Below are 12,891 nucleotides of genomic sequence, written 5' to 3' on the forward strand. Positions count from 1 at the left end.
CATCCAAACCATTGTCAGCACGTCCACTTAGCCCCCACAAACGAAAAATCCAAACGAAAAATCAACGCAACCAAAATAGAAACACCGAAAACACTCACGTCGTCGAATTGGCCCACCTAAACGACAAACTGCCGAGCGAGACGGGGAACGAGGGGCGGACCTGCGGCGTCGTCGTCATTGGCGCAAGCGAAGTGGCATCCGTGCTGTTGGTCGTCGTCTCGTCGAAAATGGTCGTTGTGCCGCTGAAGAGGGTGGTTGTGGAGCTAGACGTCGAGGTGGTGGTTGCTTCGGCGGAGGAGGAGGCGGAGCTGTGGGAAAATGTGTGAGTTGGTTTGGGGCCGAGGGGCCAAGACGAGGGGCTTACTCGTCGGTGGTGGTGGACTCGTAGAATGGCAAGATGGAGAAGATTTGCGTCTCTTCCTCGGGTGACAGGCTGATAGTCACGTCAGGGACGTCGGTGGTCGTAGACTCGTAGTATGGAAGGATCGAAAAGATTTGCGTCTCCTCTTCTGGCGAGAGGCTGATGGTGACATCAGGGACGTCGGGGCTGCGTTGCTATCAGCGCTGCTTCGTTGCGCACACACACATGGGTCAACCTACTCTTCAGTCTCCGTCGGCGTCGGGAACACAGTCGGAAAGTACGGCAGGATCGAAAACATCTGCGTCTCCTCCTCGGGCAACAGCGTCGACGGCTCCTCTTCCACAGACGCAGTCGACACACCTACCACAGTGCGTGTGCGCGTGGTGGTGCTCGTCGAGCTGATGGTCGCAGACGGATCAGTCCCCGTCTCAGCGGGGAGCGGCGCCTCGGATATCAGGGGGACAGGGGCAGCAGTGGCAGAGATACGGGGACCGCGCGAAATCGTCTCTGCTTCATAGACCCATTGCATTACCATCTGCGTGCTGACGCTGACAGTAGTGCGGTTGCCCACAAAGTGACCGTGGACGGTGCCAACATAGTAAGTGCCGGGCCCGTCCGTCAGCGTCGCCAGCATGTCAACGCTCGTTGTAAAGTGCGTCGTGACGACGACCGGGACCGCAGTCCAGACTTCCTCCTCGCGGATGCAGTCTTCAATGGTTGCGTTTTCGGCACGCGCATGGCAGACCTTGACATCAACATGCTCAGGGATGCGTCCTTGGTTGTCGACAAACGAGTGCCATGGCGAAATGTAGTATGTTGTCTGCAGCTGCGTTGATGGACTGGGCGTGATGGTCGATCGCAGCGACCCGGAACCCACGCGCGTCGGAGAAGGCGTCACAAACGTAGCGCCAAAGTCGGAAGAAAAGGTGATTTCTTGCGAGCAATCGGTGATGGTGACACGCGTTGCAAGGCCGATCAGCGTCGTGTGGCAGAGCGTCGTCTCCGACGCGTCGTAAAAGGTCTCGCATGGTGTCGAGGAAGTGGGAGCGGCCGTGGACGTGACGTTGAGATAAGGCGGTCCCGGTGCAGGTGTCGCTTCTGGTCCCTCTCTGCAGGTTGTGTACCTCGGGATGTACGTCGTTGCTACTTGGTGTTGAAGAGTGACGGGTATGGGGAAAGCAAACGGAGACGGGATAAAGTACGAGTACGTACGTCCCGAGGATGAGCTGGTACTGACGCCGGTCGAGTCTGAGACGTCAGTAGTAGTGGCAGATGCACCGGAATCGCCATCATCAGTCGAAGTGGGAGAGTCATCGTATGGACTAAAGAAGGGGAACCCGGGAACTAGCTGGCGTTTCTGCAAACCATGCCGCCCGATCTTGGGATGAGCGGCGCCATTGGCATTGGCAGCAATGATGGAAAGGGCGCAGAGCGCAATCAAAGGATGCATGACGACTGAATGAGTGGGATACCTGTGCTCCGAGAAAAAGATTGAATGAATGACAAGGTGAGTTGGGAAAGCTTCGCGAAGGACGAGGCACGCGTTGAGCGGGAGAAGGCAGAGAGAGAGGCGCGCGGGTCATCATTTGAATGCTTGGTTGCTCCATTCCAACACTCGACATAAACACGATCCCTAGCGTTGGGACAGGTGCGGAGAACATGGCGAAAACCAGTCAGTGAAAAGACGAAATCGAGACGAAATTGCAATGACAGAATAGCACACGTGAGGAGACGATTCGAAGCAAGTTGGGCTGACGCTAAACGGTCATCCCCAGCTTTTACTCGACCTTGTGAGGTCTCAGAGGTGGTGAGGACGAGCGTGTAACGCTGCCAAGCCAGGTGCTGAATTCCTTGCTGGAGGTAATTTGCCCACTGATGACGCCTTGCGCGACAAGATGTTTCAACACCTCAGGATGTAGCTCCGTTATAGGTTCTTGATTCTGTTAGGATAGTCAGCTCAGATGAATCGCATTGTAAATGGAAATAGTTTTTGGAAAGCGTCAGGTGCGAGGTCACAAGTACAAAGTCATCCCTGGCTAGTCATCGCGGCCTTGCCGATTGTTCTCGCTGCAGGGAGTCGAGTCGAGGTCCTTACAGACCACCCCTAGATACGGCGCGGCGGGTTTATTTGAAAGACGTTGCTCGCATGGCAATAAAATCTTGACTTCGTAAATATCATACATGGTATAAAATGTCTTTTGGTCCAGTCGACAACCTGCTCGAGTTTTCTCAGAGCAGTGGGGTATCATCTTCGTCCGCCTCCATAATGGGCTCGAGCGCCGGCATTCTCATGCGCGGCAAGTCTTTGAACCAGGACTTTTCATCTCTGCTGCTTCCTTTCCTGTCGACACCGCGTCGTCTTTGAACACTGGAGAAAGTCAGCTTTGCTCGCAAATCCAAGAAGATAAGCTCACCACTTGAAAATATTCTCGCCTACATCAACTAGGCACAGCAGTACCAGCAAGATCACAACCACTCGCATAGGAATCAACAGCTTTGAAGAGCGCAGGGCGTCCTCAATGTCGGTCCACAGGGTCTTGACTGGACCCTGCTGCCACTGTTCCGAACCGGCACTCTGCCACGAGACGTCTTCATTTCCCCGCCATTTGTCGGCCGGACTGATTTCGTCGACGACAATAACGCTCCGGCAGACGACTCTGCCCTTGTCCTTGCCGGTCCGTAAGGCGTCCAGCACCTCGGCGTTGGCCTTGTTCCCCGAGGCTCCCGTCTTCATCATGACTCCGGTTGGTAATGGGCGCTTTCCCCAGAGAACGTCGGCGGCCGCCTTTGCGGTCCTCTCGTCCTGATCGAGGACCCAAGCCTCGAGCTTGGCGGCTTCCGAAGCGGCGTCCTCGGGGGCAGCTTCGCGCCATGATTGAAGACGGGGACCGAGGGCAGTGCACGAGTCGACGAATGACGAAGAGCCGGTGCGAGAGGGCGAGGGGGATTGCGGCGGGAAGAAGGGAGTCGAAGCTGGCATAAGAGCGCAGCGGCATTGAGGAGTGGATGGTGGAGCTATGGCCAAGGGCGCTGCTGCAGAGGGAGACAGGAATAGCAGGGCCGCCATGAAGGCGACGGCCCTATGAGAGGGGACAGGACCCCTCATGATGTCGTTGGGCGGTGGTGGTAATGGTGAGTAGAGCGATGGTGGGGTGTGAGGCGTATGTTGATATTTGAGAGGGTAGGCCGTCGGAGCTCGGAAGGAAGAATGCGGTGGGTTAAGAGAGATTTGGGGGCTCCCTTGCTTTGGATGGGAGTTTGGTGTGGTTTTTCCCAATTCCAGAGACTAAAATCCTGGAGGAGCAAACAGGTGACTCAGCGCGGGCGGTGGCTCTTATAGGCGCTGGCTAAGCTCAAGCTCTGGTGGACCGCGGCCTTGGGCTGTGGGCAGGCGCAGCAACAAAGTGGAGTAGACGGAGCGGGGGCAAAGTTGGTGGAAACGCGCATCGTGGACGCGGTTGAGGAGATGAAGAGGTGCAGCTGTCAAGATACAGACCAGAGGATTGTCGCAGATTGGCGCGACATGAGGGCGCTGGACTTGTTGATGCAGACGGGAGACGATTGTTGACGGCAGACGGGAGAGGGACCAGGATCATCGACGACCAAGTCCGTGCACTACTGGAACCGCCGGAAGCTAGCCGCCGCCAACACCTCACAAAAGTCAACTCTTCATCATCAATGGCGCGCGCTTGCTGCTGCTGCCCCTGAGCTGTTTGGTTGTGCTCTTCGTCTGGCCAGTCGCGTCTTTTCCTCTGCCATATCAATTGATCTCTTCGTATTCGCTCCAAGCTAACCCTGCTGACTGTGCCGTGGCTCCTCCCAACCCATCTCTCGCGTGCCCCAGATCCGCTCGGCATGGCGCATCCTGCCGTCTCTCCCAGATGCGGTTGCTACACACATTGGATCCACTTGCTACAGTCCAACTGCTGCACCACTCGAGCCCAGGATTCGGCGCGGCCCGGCACACTCGGTCGACTCGCCTCAGATGGGTCCCCGTGGACTGATACTCGGTAGCTTCTCAGACGCCGTCCCTCTAGCCTCCCAAGTCCCAACCAAACAACCACTAGCTCCCAAGTCGCCTGTTCTGGATTCTCTCAAGCGCCTGCCTAGACCTCCGCACTGGCGCGTGGGAAAACGGCTCACCTCTGTCGTGGCTCTCAGCTGGACTCCGTAAAGAGCTACCGCGACCTTAGCACAACGGCTTTCTCCTTCACGATACATGACGCCATGGTGTTCGTCGGGGGCCAGATCGATTTGAGATGACTGGATTCTGCGAAGAAAAAAGAAATCTCCGACATATGCCTGGCTGCCTGCAAGCCGCACAGGAGGGGAACATGGAGCTATCGGGAGCCTGACCCGAAACGTCACGCGGCTCCAAACCTGCCTGCCACTGCTGCCCCTTCCCTGCCTCTCGTCCATCCAACGCCGCCGTTGCCTTGGGTCCATCTTTGATCACAGAAACAGTGTGTGCAAAGTGCATGCAGTAGGTTGCATCGTTTGCTCGATTGCAGTCTGCAACTCATTTCAGCCATGTCAATTCTTGTTGCGCTCAATGTGTTCGCTCAATGTGTTGTGCATAGATCAAGTCACTGGATCTGCGCAAGATGCCGTTCCTGTCTTTTGTTTACACTGAAAGCGAAAGCGAAAGAGAAGGCCTTGGCACGTTACCTGGTCCAACTGAAAGTTCGGGATGACGAGAGTCATCCGGCATCAGACACGCTCCGAGCGCCATTAGAAACACCATTATCCGCATCTCACAATCACGGGGCCAGGAAAAAAAAAAAAAAAAAGGGTACAACTTCATAGAACAACGCAGTATCCCACCCCGACAACCGCCGTATCTCACCCGTTCCTCTCCGACACAACATCATTTCCTTCAGTTTTACAGTCCGCTGCTTTTCTTCCGCCCCACCCCCGCTGCCAAGAGGAAGCCACGCCGTGGCACCCGCCATGCTGTCCTACGCCAAAACGAGCAGCACAGTCGCGACTTGGCTTTCGTAGCCGTTCGTACACGCCCGTTTTTGCTGGCCCGGATGCTCCAGGTTGCGGTGCCGACGGGGCGAACCGGTAGCCCTTCCCGCGGCCCTGCATGAATCTTCTTCTTCGGCGCCGAACTGGAGGTGCGAAGTGAATTAGAAAAAGAAGAAGTAGACAGCCAGTCAGGGACCGGCATTTTTGGTGTGTGCGTCGTCATAGGTTGTTTTGTTGTCACGCCATGGCATCGGGAGAACGCAAAGGTTGGTCTTTTTAGGGCTAGGTGGAGGGGTGCAAGTCAGACAAAGCCGGATGGGAGAGGCTCCCTGCATGCATGGATGCGGACAGGGCAGGCGGCTGAAAGGGAGGAGCAGCCTCAGTGAGATCACCTCTCATATAAAAGGGCCATGTATGCAACTGCGCTGCCGCGGGTGCGGGCTTCACTGTCCTCTGTTGACGACATAGTCTTTTCAATTGGTGCGTGGGAAGAAGACGACCCCCGACTCTTGGACCATCCCCTTGACACTCGCAGCTTGAAACCAAGGAACGCAAACACAATCTCTGCAGCCAAGAACTTTGACCACAAGCAGACGACGCTCGAAAAGTTCTCGTCATGGGTGGCAATGATGGAGCCCAGATAGTCGAGCGCAGTCGTACCGGCGAGTGTGTTGACCCCTTCAGGAAATCCCACCCCTCAATCCCCTCCCCCTGCCGCCAACGCACCACCCCCTTGTGCCACCCAAGCCCAGCACGGGCCCCCTCTTCGCTCACCCCTCACTAACACCCCTCTCCCGCAACCTAGCTACACAATCTACAACCTGCACAAGCCCGCCTGGGGTGCCGCCCCCGTGCTGAACCCGCAACGCGGCATCGTCGCCTACGGGCTGGCATCGAACCGGCAGCGCGCGTTTGGTGGCGCCCTTCACCGCGCCTTTTTCAACACGTGGAGACGGAGCAAGGCGCAGGTGCTGTACTGGGTCCCGCCTTTCGTGTTGGGGTATTTGGTGCTGGATTGGTCCATTGAGAGGAACAAGTACTTGAATAGCAAGGAGGGCAGGGAGAAGGAGGGCGGTGCGTAGGGCGCGGTTGGACATGATGGTGAAGGCAGGGGAGGGGAGGGGGTGGTGGGAGGTTTGCTATCTCCACTCTACCTTTGCTTTCTTTGACTCGTCTCAGCTTTTCAAAAGAAGACTCGGTCTCTTCCCTCCAGTGCGAACATGTCAGACTCGAGCGGCCATACCCACTGCAGTACTTGGTCCATCCAGTCGTCTATGATGAGACCAAGCGACTGCATACACAAAGCACCAATTCCTTCAAAATGCAGTCTTGATATTTACCGTCTCTCTTATCATCTACCTCATCTTGCCTGTTTCCATCGCAGACAACCACGACAAGTCTTTTGCCAGGTCTCAGGGGTAATCGAAGGGCTATAGTGTGCTGTATTGTTCGTCCTGCTTCAGAAGCTCGCGTCGCTTTCTCACTATCTTGCTCTGGCCATCCGCTCAGGGAAAACGACAATGCCTGCGGCTCCCAACTCGTCGATTGATCTCGGCGCTGCAGTCGCCAGGGGATATTCTCTTCTCGGCCTCGATCAGACCACAACAAGAGTTTCGATTCCCTCTCCTCAACCAGCCTGCCTCGATGAGAGCTTTCAACACCATCAAAACAACCACACCCCTCGCAAAAACGCTGGTGAAGCTGCCTGCCATCATGGCGCCTCCGGCTCTCCATATCCTTCTCCTGCTCGCCCTCTTCGCCCTCGCCCTCGGCACTGGCGCTTCGCCCGAAGAAAACCTGCATGGACAGAACGTCACCACCGTCTTCGACATGTTTGGTGTCGATGGCTTTGACATCTCCTCGCACGCTCCACTGGTCCTTGGTCCCGACGGTCTCGACAACTCCTCGTACATCCCGCGCGCGAACGCCTCCTCGCCTCACGGTTCGTTCTCATTCTCATCATCTCCAAGCAGGAACTCATCTCCATCCAGACACCGAAGACTCCCACTCCACCAACAACACCAACAACGACAACAGCAACGGCGACGGCAACGAGGAAGACCCCTACACCGACCCCCGCAGCGCGCTGCAGCACCCGCGCATCAAAAGGCGGCTCACCGCGTCCCCACTCTTCCCTGACCTCCACCTGGGCGAGCGCATCGTCGCTTTCTACCATTGGCTCCGCGGTTGGGTTCGTCGCGTGGTGGAGCTGCTTCTCTTGCCCGTCGAGCGAGCTTATGCCTGGGGTGGCTGGTATGCGGCCTTTGTCGTCTCGCTGCTGCTGGTTTTGCCGGTTTTGATTGTTCAGGAGTAGGAGGGGTGAAGGGGTTGATGGAATTGCTGCCAGGCATGATGGGCTTTGGTGGTTTTGCCTGGTGGTGGGAAGGCTTTGGGGGTGGAAGGGGAATAAGGGGTGCGTATTCCGCTCCTGAATTGACGTGCTTCTGCCGCTCATAGGTGACTGGTTCGTTGGTTTGCCAGAAGTTCAATCACTTTTCTTGGGAGGTGACTCCAAACTCTCCCAGCATGATGGCGTACCAGTTTCCGAATTTTCTCTCCTTACTCTCGATCTTGTTCCCACAATCCTTCCATCACCTTCACACCACTCTCACCCCTTCTCTGCCACGGGAATCATGGCGCTTCTTCCACCCCTCCCTCGGACGTTCCACACGCTCCTCATCCTCATCACAATCGCTTCCAGCATGGCCGCATCGCCCACCGACGACAGTCTCAACCACCAACCCACCGCTGTCTTGTGGAGCGAGTACGTCTTCCCCGTCATCCCCAGGGATTACAAGTCCGGTCCGCAGGACATGACGGCAACAACACTCGTCTTGCTGCCTACTCCATCGCTTTCCTCTTTTCTCTACAAGAGCTCACTTGGTATGTTCATGCTTTCATTTTCTGGGCTACTGCCACTCGTGCTGAGTATGCAGCCGCGCTAGAGTTCCGCCGCCTCGACGACGCGCAGATTGACGGCCTCTGCAGCCTGATGTGCTCGATCCGGGCTCCGCACACGCAGTCCGCGAATCTCACTGTCGATTCAACGCTCGCTGCTGCGATGTGTCCATCGACCGTCTCAGACGCCGTCGACATTGTCAACGCGCGCCTTCCTCGGACCTGTTCTGCGGTGGCGGGAGACGCGCTGCAATCAGTCTGGGAGGGTGCGAAGTGGCTGGGCTGGCTTGTCAAGGTACTGTTGATTTGGGCTGCCTTCGTTGTCTACATGGCTGGCGTCGGAGCAAGTATGTCCGTGTTTATGCGGAGGTTTTGAGGAGGTGGTTGGATTGGATTATGGTGCTTCTGAGTGGTGGCGTGGGAGGTCGAAAAGTCACGCCCTGGAATGGGGCGAAGATGGGAGACTGTACTGGCTGAGTGCAGACTGAATTGGTTTCAGGGGCTAATTGGTCGTGCTTGGTTAGCAGGAATTGTCTGAGGGACGAAGCAGCGCGGCGAAGCCCAAATGATTGTAATCGAGCTGCTTTGAGTGCAGCAATGAGTTCTTAAAGATACAATGCTTTTGTGTCAGAACTTGTAGACGATTGCGGCGTCATTTACTGCTTGATGGGTTTCCACGGACTGCTGGTTTCCTATGGATTTGGCGTCCAATCTGGCCTTTTTTGCGCAAGGAGATTGGGATTTCAGCTTTAGGAGAAGCGCAGGATGGCTGTCAGGATTGCCTTTGGAGGTTGACATGTCAAAAATTGGTTGCGAGTTGAGGAGAGGGTGAGGTCGGAGGTTGGACAGGGGTGCAATCGACAGCTCCTGCGCATAATTGGCTTCTGTGTTCTCTACGGCTTGCAAACGACGTTTGACTTGACTTGAAATTGGTGCGACAATCCGATTGATGGAATCGGGTTGTTTTGTTTTCTCACAGATTCTCGAACAACCACAAAGCAAACTCTCTTCGAAACACCTCTCCCATAAACAATCACACTGCAACAAACATGGCGTGCTTTGCAGCGCTGATCCACTTGCTTGTCGCCCTCATCCAGTTTGGCTTTTGCTTTGCTCTGGTATCTGGCTACGAAATCCCCGAAAGCGACGCCGCTGTCCTCTCCAGCTATGCGCTTTACACTGTCTACCCTTCAAGCGCTGGCAACTCTCCTCTGACCGTCACTGCGACGCTGTATCTTACACTGCCAGCGCCGTTTTCCTCCCGACCCACACATGTACCAAGTAGGCCCGAGGACTCCTCGCAACAATCCTCAATATAAACATCTTTGCTAATCTCTATCGCACCAGAGCTGCACTACCTTCGTGATACGGAAAACGAGGGATGGAGCGTTCTACCCGTAGCCAAAGATTCGATCGTGCCGCCTACGACTCCAAGCACATTCATGTCAACATGCCCGTCGGCACCGACCCGCTCAGATGAGATTTTCTCTCTACTCGCCATGCCGACTACAAGCTCTGCCGCCACAACATGCCCGTTGGAAAATCAGGACGCTCACAGCACGGTCAACAAATTTTCCCCGACCACGACTCCATGCCCGGCCTGCCCAACCTCTACTTGTCGAAGCAATTGGGCCCGTCTTTCAGATGCCGCCAAAAGCACCAAGCGGACGTATTTGGACAAAATCTTCTTGCAGACAACTCTGATCGCGGAGCGCCTTGAGAGACTCAACGACTTCGTACTGGAGGATGACTTGGGAGAGGTTTGGGAAATGTTGATGGTCCTCTTTTGCGGCTTTTTTGGCTATGCTGCTGGCACGCTTTTGATGAGGATGAAGAAGGCGTGGACGAGATGTCAGGGCTTTGGAGGAAGTTGCGTCTCGAGTACGTGACTGCTCGATAGAGGACAGATGGGTCGCATTTAGTCAGCGTTGGCCTGGAACCTTCAGATCATCGCGCCTGACCAAGAGACGACATGACGAAAGGCGTCTTTGACGTAAGAAAGATACAAAGTGGTGTTGGAGGATATAGCTTCAGATCCCAGTCGCATCAGTGCGGCGTCGCCTTTTGTCAAGTGGAGTGAGGATAGAGACATTATTAGACAATTGAAGCAACTCAAATTGCCATTCGGGCTCAATATATTGAGATCTGACCACCGTAGTTCCTGATAGCTTCTTGTTCGCTTTTACGCTCTACAGCCTGTCACAGACGTTTGCTCCCAAATAAGCTAGATCAAGATTTGGAGTGGGCGTTCCGGGTACTCTGAACCTTTTGCTTTAGGTTCTCAGCGCCACCACAACAAAAACATCCCACGAACCCCTCTACTGTCGAAACTACCACATTTACGCCCATCATGGCAGCCTTACCTGTACTGATCCATCTGCTGCTCGCGTTCGTCAACTTCGGCTTCGGCTTTGCTGCATCGCCAACGGGTCACCATCATGAGAGCAGCGCCGCACTTCCCACGTTTTCTTCTCCTCCTGTCGCCACGCTCGCACAATTCGGTACGTCCTCACAATCTCCAGCTTAGCCCTCTATCTGCCTGTGTAGTAGAGCCGTATCTCTAACGATCTTCGCCCGCTAGGTCTAGAAAATCTCGTCAATCCAGAAATCGCCGAGCTCCATGGCAAACTCGAGGAGATCCAGACCTCGCTCGCGATGCTCATGATGCCAAATACCACCTCATCGGTTGCCACGCCAAGCTCCTGGAAGCAGCTGATTGCAAACATGCTTCCCGACGCATTCGCCTCGACGCCCACGGCTCAGGACTCACCGATCATGGCCTCTTCTTCCACGCAGCAAAATACAAGTAGACTCGCACCGAATCTCGATCAGAAAGCAGCCTACGATCTACTTACGCTTGAATCCGCGTCCGCCTCAAGTCCTACCGGATCGGAACCACTGCGCGCCAACAACATTGCCGACACTCCTACCCCGCCGACGTCAGACCCGCCCATTATAGTTCTCGTGTGCAAATGGGAAATTTACTTCCAAAACGGTACTTGCATACGGCCCACTTGGCCTGAGTTCAAAGTTGCCGTACTTGAGATGCTGGCTTCCGACGCGAAGACTCTGGTGGTCGAATTCCTCCTGCCGCTGATGCGCGCGCTAACACCGCGCTTGAGTCTTATTGTCTTGCAGACGTATGGCACGTTGGAGGGGCTCAAAAAAGTGCTGCACCGCAAGGGAGGCCTCAGCCAGCGAGTGGCTCGTTCGATTTCCGCCATCGTCGCTCTGCCTCTGATATCGATCGGATTCTACGTCTACTTTGGAAGCTTCTACTTCATTGCGTCGTTTGTAGTATACGTCTTCTACAGATGGTTTACTGGCGAATAGCGTTCCGTCGATCAGCTGGAGCTCTGCTTTGGATCAAATAGCTCAAAAGGCTTTGGAAGCTACAACCTGAGATGGGGACTCCATGTCTAGGCAAGAAATTGGATAGCAGAGATAGTGGAAGTTATTGGAAGGCTCGTTTCTTCTGTGCTCATCATGTCGCTTGGAGAAGTACCTGCTAGGAGAGTAAGAATGTTGCGATGTCGCCACTCAGCTCTCATTCGCGCTGCATGCTGTATCAACAATGTCCTCTGACTTTACACCGAAGGAAATGGCAAGAGCTCAAGTGCAATGCGCCGTCGGCGAAGCCATGCACTTTCAGTGGTCGATAACTCCCTGTGCGTCTTCGCTGTCTCGGTCTTTGCATGTTTTCTGCTCTCCGATCTTTGCGATCTTGCTTCTTTTTGACAGACTCACCTCCGGTTCAAACATCATTCTGCATTCAGATCTTATTTCCGCCTCTTCGCCTTATTCCACAGACCGCATTTGTTTCGAGGCCATGCGAAAGCTTCTTTTTATCCTCACCATCGCGCTATTCGTCTTCGATGTCGCACGCGGCGGGTCACGCCTCCCCAGAACCACCATCGCAGCCGAGCTCTCCAACGGTATCTCTCCCATCATTTCCACTTCCCCACGTCTATCCAAAATAACAAGAATCAGTAGCATTCGCAGCAATATCACATTCAAATCGTACCACGCCAGTGCCATCACCGGTACCACGCCTCCAATCTGTTCCTACAGCCCCCGTATCCACACGGCGGAGTAGCTCTCCCGTGCTAGCGCCAGCACCTCGAGCAACTTCACACATGGCCGTACTCTTCTTGAGCAATATGGGCACCGAGAACCACGACGCCCGCAGCATCTCTGAGCTGTTGACGACACCGGCTGAAGCAGACACTGCCTCCGCGCCAGCCATGCCGGAGCAACAATCGCCGCATCAGAATCACAGCAACCAAGAACACCTCTCCACTTCCACCTCCACCTCTTCCACGCTGCTCTCACTACCCTCTGCCCTCATAATCTGCCTCATTGGCATCGCCACAGCCGTCTTCGTCGTGTGGATCGCAGCATCGGCCTCCGCACAGGCCCCGGCAGGCGCAAACGGTGCAAACGCTGCCAACAACACGGCCTTCCGTTGGGGTGTCGGGATCGGGATGAGCATGGCGGCGTTGGCGTTGGTGGAGGTTTCGATGGTTTACGGACTGTACCAGGTAGCGGTGGCCATGGGGTTGGGGTTTGTGGCGTTTGCTGCGTTTGTTGGTGACAGGCTCGCGTGATGGAATGGATGGGACGACGACCGTTTGGGGGGTTGTTTGCTGGTTGGGTTACAA

General features: G+C 55.3%; 9 protein-coding genes across 9 annotated transcripts; 7 read left to right on the top strand and 2 right to left on the bottom strand.

The window, feature by feature from the left end:
• Positions 1 to 94: 94 nt before the first annotated feature.
• Positions 95 to 1,811, bottom strand: BKA78DRAFT_355968 (uncharacterized protein; the record flags this gene model as incomplete). Its single annotated transcript, XM_066891998.1, has 3 exons — positions 95 to 308; positions 365 to 547; positions 601 to 1,811. 3 exons carry the CDS (start codon positions 1,809 to 1,811, stop codon positions 95 to 97), a joined length of 1,608 nt encoding a protein of 535 aa, XP_066740413.1.
• A 615-nt stretch (positions 1,812 to 2,426) lies between these two features.
• On the bottom strand, positions 2,427 to 3,903 carry BKA78DRAFT_323290 (uncharacterized protein). The gene is made up of 2 exons (XM_066889191.1): positions 2,776 to 3,903; positions 2,427 to 2,729 (listed from the first exon to the last, which is right to left on the bottom strand). Exons 1-2 carry the CDS (start codon positions 3,465 to 3,467, stop codon positions 2,591 to 2,593), a joined length of 831 nt encoding a protein of 276 aa, XP_066740414.1. The 5' UTR covers positions 3,468 to 3,903; the 3' UTR covers positions 2,427 to 2,590.
• A 1,867-nt stretch (positions 3,904 to 5,770) lies between these two features.
• Positions 5,771 to 6,718, top strand: BKA78DRAFT_323295 (cytochrome b-c1 complex subunit 8). Its single transcript, XM_066889192.1, has 3 exons — positions 5,771 to 5,812; positions 5,868 to 5,998; positions 6,138 to 6,718. Exons 2-3 carry the CDS (start codon positions 5,949 to 5,951, stop codon positions 6,412 to 6,414), a joined length of 327 nt encoding a protein of 108 aa, XP_066740415.1. The 5' UTR covers positions 5,771 to 5,812; positions 5,868 to 5,948; the 3' UTR covers positions 6,415 to 6,718.
• A 74-nt stretch (positions 6,719 to 6,792) lies between these two features.
• On the top strand, positions 6,793 to 7,865 carry BKA78DRAFT_382557 (uncharacterized protein). Its single transcript, XM_066893036.1, has 2 exons — positions 6,793 to 7,274; positions 7,324 to 7,865. The coding sequence occupies exons 1-2, from the start codon at positions 6,977 to 6,979 to the stop codon at positions 7,644 to 7,646; spliced, it is 621 nt and encodes a 206-aa protein (XP_066740416.1). The 5' UTR covers positions 6,793 to 6,976; the 3' UTR covers positions 7,647 to 7,865.
• A 100-nt stretch (positions 7,866 to 7,965) lies between these two features.
• On the top strand, positions 7,966 to 8,792 carry BKA78DRAFT_382558 (uncharacterized protein; the record flags this gene model as incomplete). Its single annotated transcript, XM_066893037.1, has 2 exons — positions 7,966 to 8,215; positions 8,269 to 8,792. 2 exons carry the CDS (start codon positions 7,966 to 7,968, stop codon positions 8,604 to 8,606), a joined length of 588 nt encoding a protein of 195 aa, XP_066740417.1. The 3' UTR covers positions 8,607 to 8,792.
• Positions 8,793 to 9,279: 487 nt separating this feature from the next.
• BKA78DRAFT_355973 (uncharacterized protein) lies at positions 9,280 to 10,453 on the top strand (the record flags this gene model as incomplete). Its single annotated transcript, XM_066891999.1, has 3 exons — positions 9,280 to 9,511; positions 9,578 to 10,111; positions 10,389 to 10,453. 3 exons carry the CDS (start codon positions 9,280 to 9,282, stop codon positions 10,451 to 10,453), a joined length of 831 nt encoding a protein of 276 aa, XP_066740418.1.
• Positions 10,454 to 10,580: 127 nt separating this feature from the next.
• Positions 10,581 to 11,563, top strand: BKA78DRAFT_355974 (uncharacterized protein; the record flags this gene model as incomplete). The annotated part of the gene is made up of 2 exons (XM_066892000.1): positions 10,581 to 10,731; positions 10,812 to 11,563. 2 exons carry the CDS (start codon positions 10,581 to 10,583, stop codon positions 11,561 to 11,563), a joined length of 903 nt encoding a protein of 300 aa, XP_066740419.1.
• Positions 11,564 to 11,695: 132 nt separating this feature from the next.
• BKA78DRAFT_323299 (uncharacterized protein) lies at positions 11,696 to 12,369 on the top strand. Its single transcript, XM_066889193.1, has one exon. The coding sequence runs from the start codon at positions 11,805 to 11,807 to the stop codon at positions 12,324 to 12,326; it is 522 nt and encodes a 173-aa protein (XP_066740420.1). The 5' UTR covers positions 11,696 to 11,804; the 3' UTR covers positions 12,327 to 12,369.
• BKA78DRAFT_346480 (uncharacterized protein) lies at positions 12,367 to 12,837 on the top strand (the record flags this gene model as incomplete). Its single annotated transcript, XM_066890526.1, has 1 exon — positions 12,367 to 12,837. The coding sequence occupies one exon, from the start codon at positions 12,367 to 12,369 to the stop codon at positions 12,835 to 12,837; it is 471 nt and encodes a 156-aa protein (XP_066740421.1).
• Positions 12,838 to 12,891: the final 54 nt, after the last annotated feature.

This window comes from Phyllosticta capitalensis (assembly GCF_038381095.1).
Source record: "Phyllosticta capitalensis strain CBS 128856 chromosome Unknown BKA78scaffold_10, whole genome shotgun sequence".
NCBI lineage: Eukaryota > Fungi > Ascomycota > Dothideomycetes > Botryosphaeriales > Phyllostictaceae > Phyllosticta > Phyllosticta capitalensis.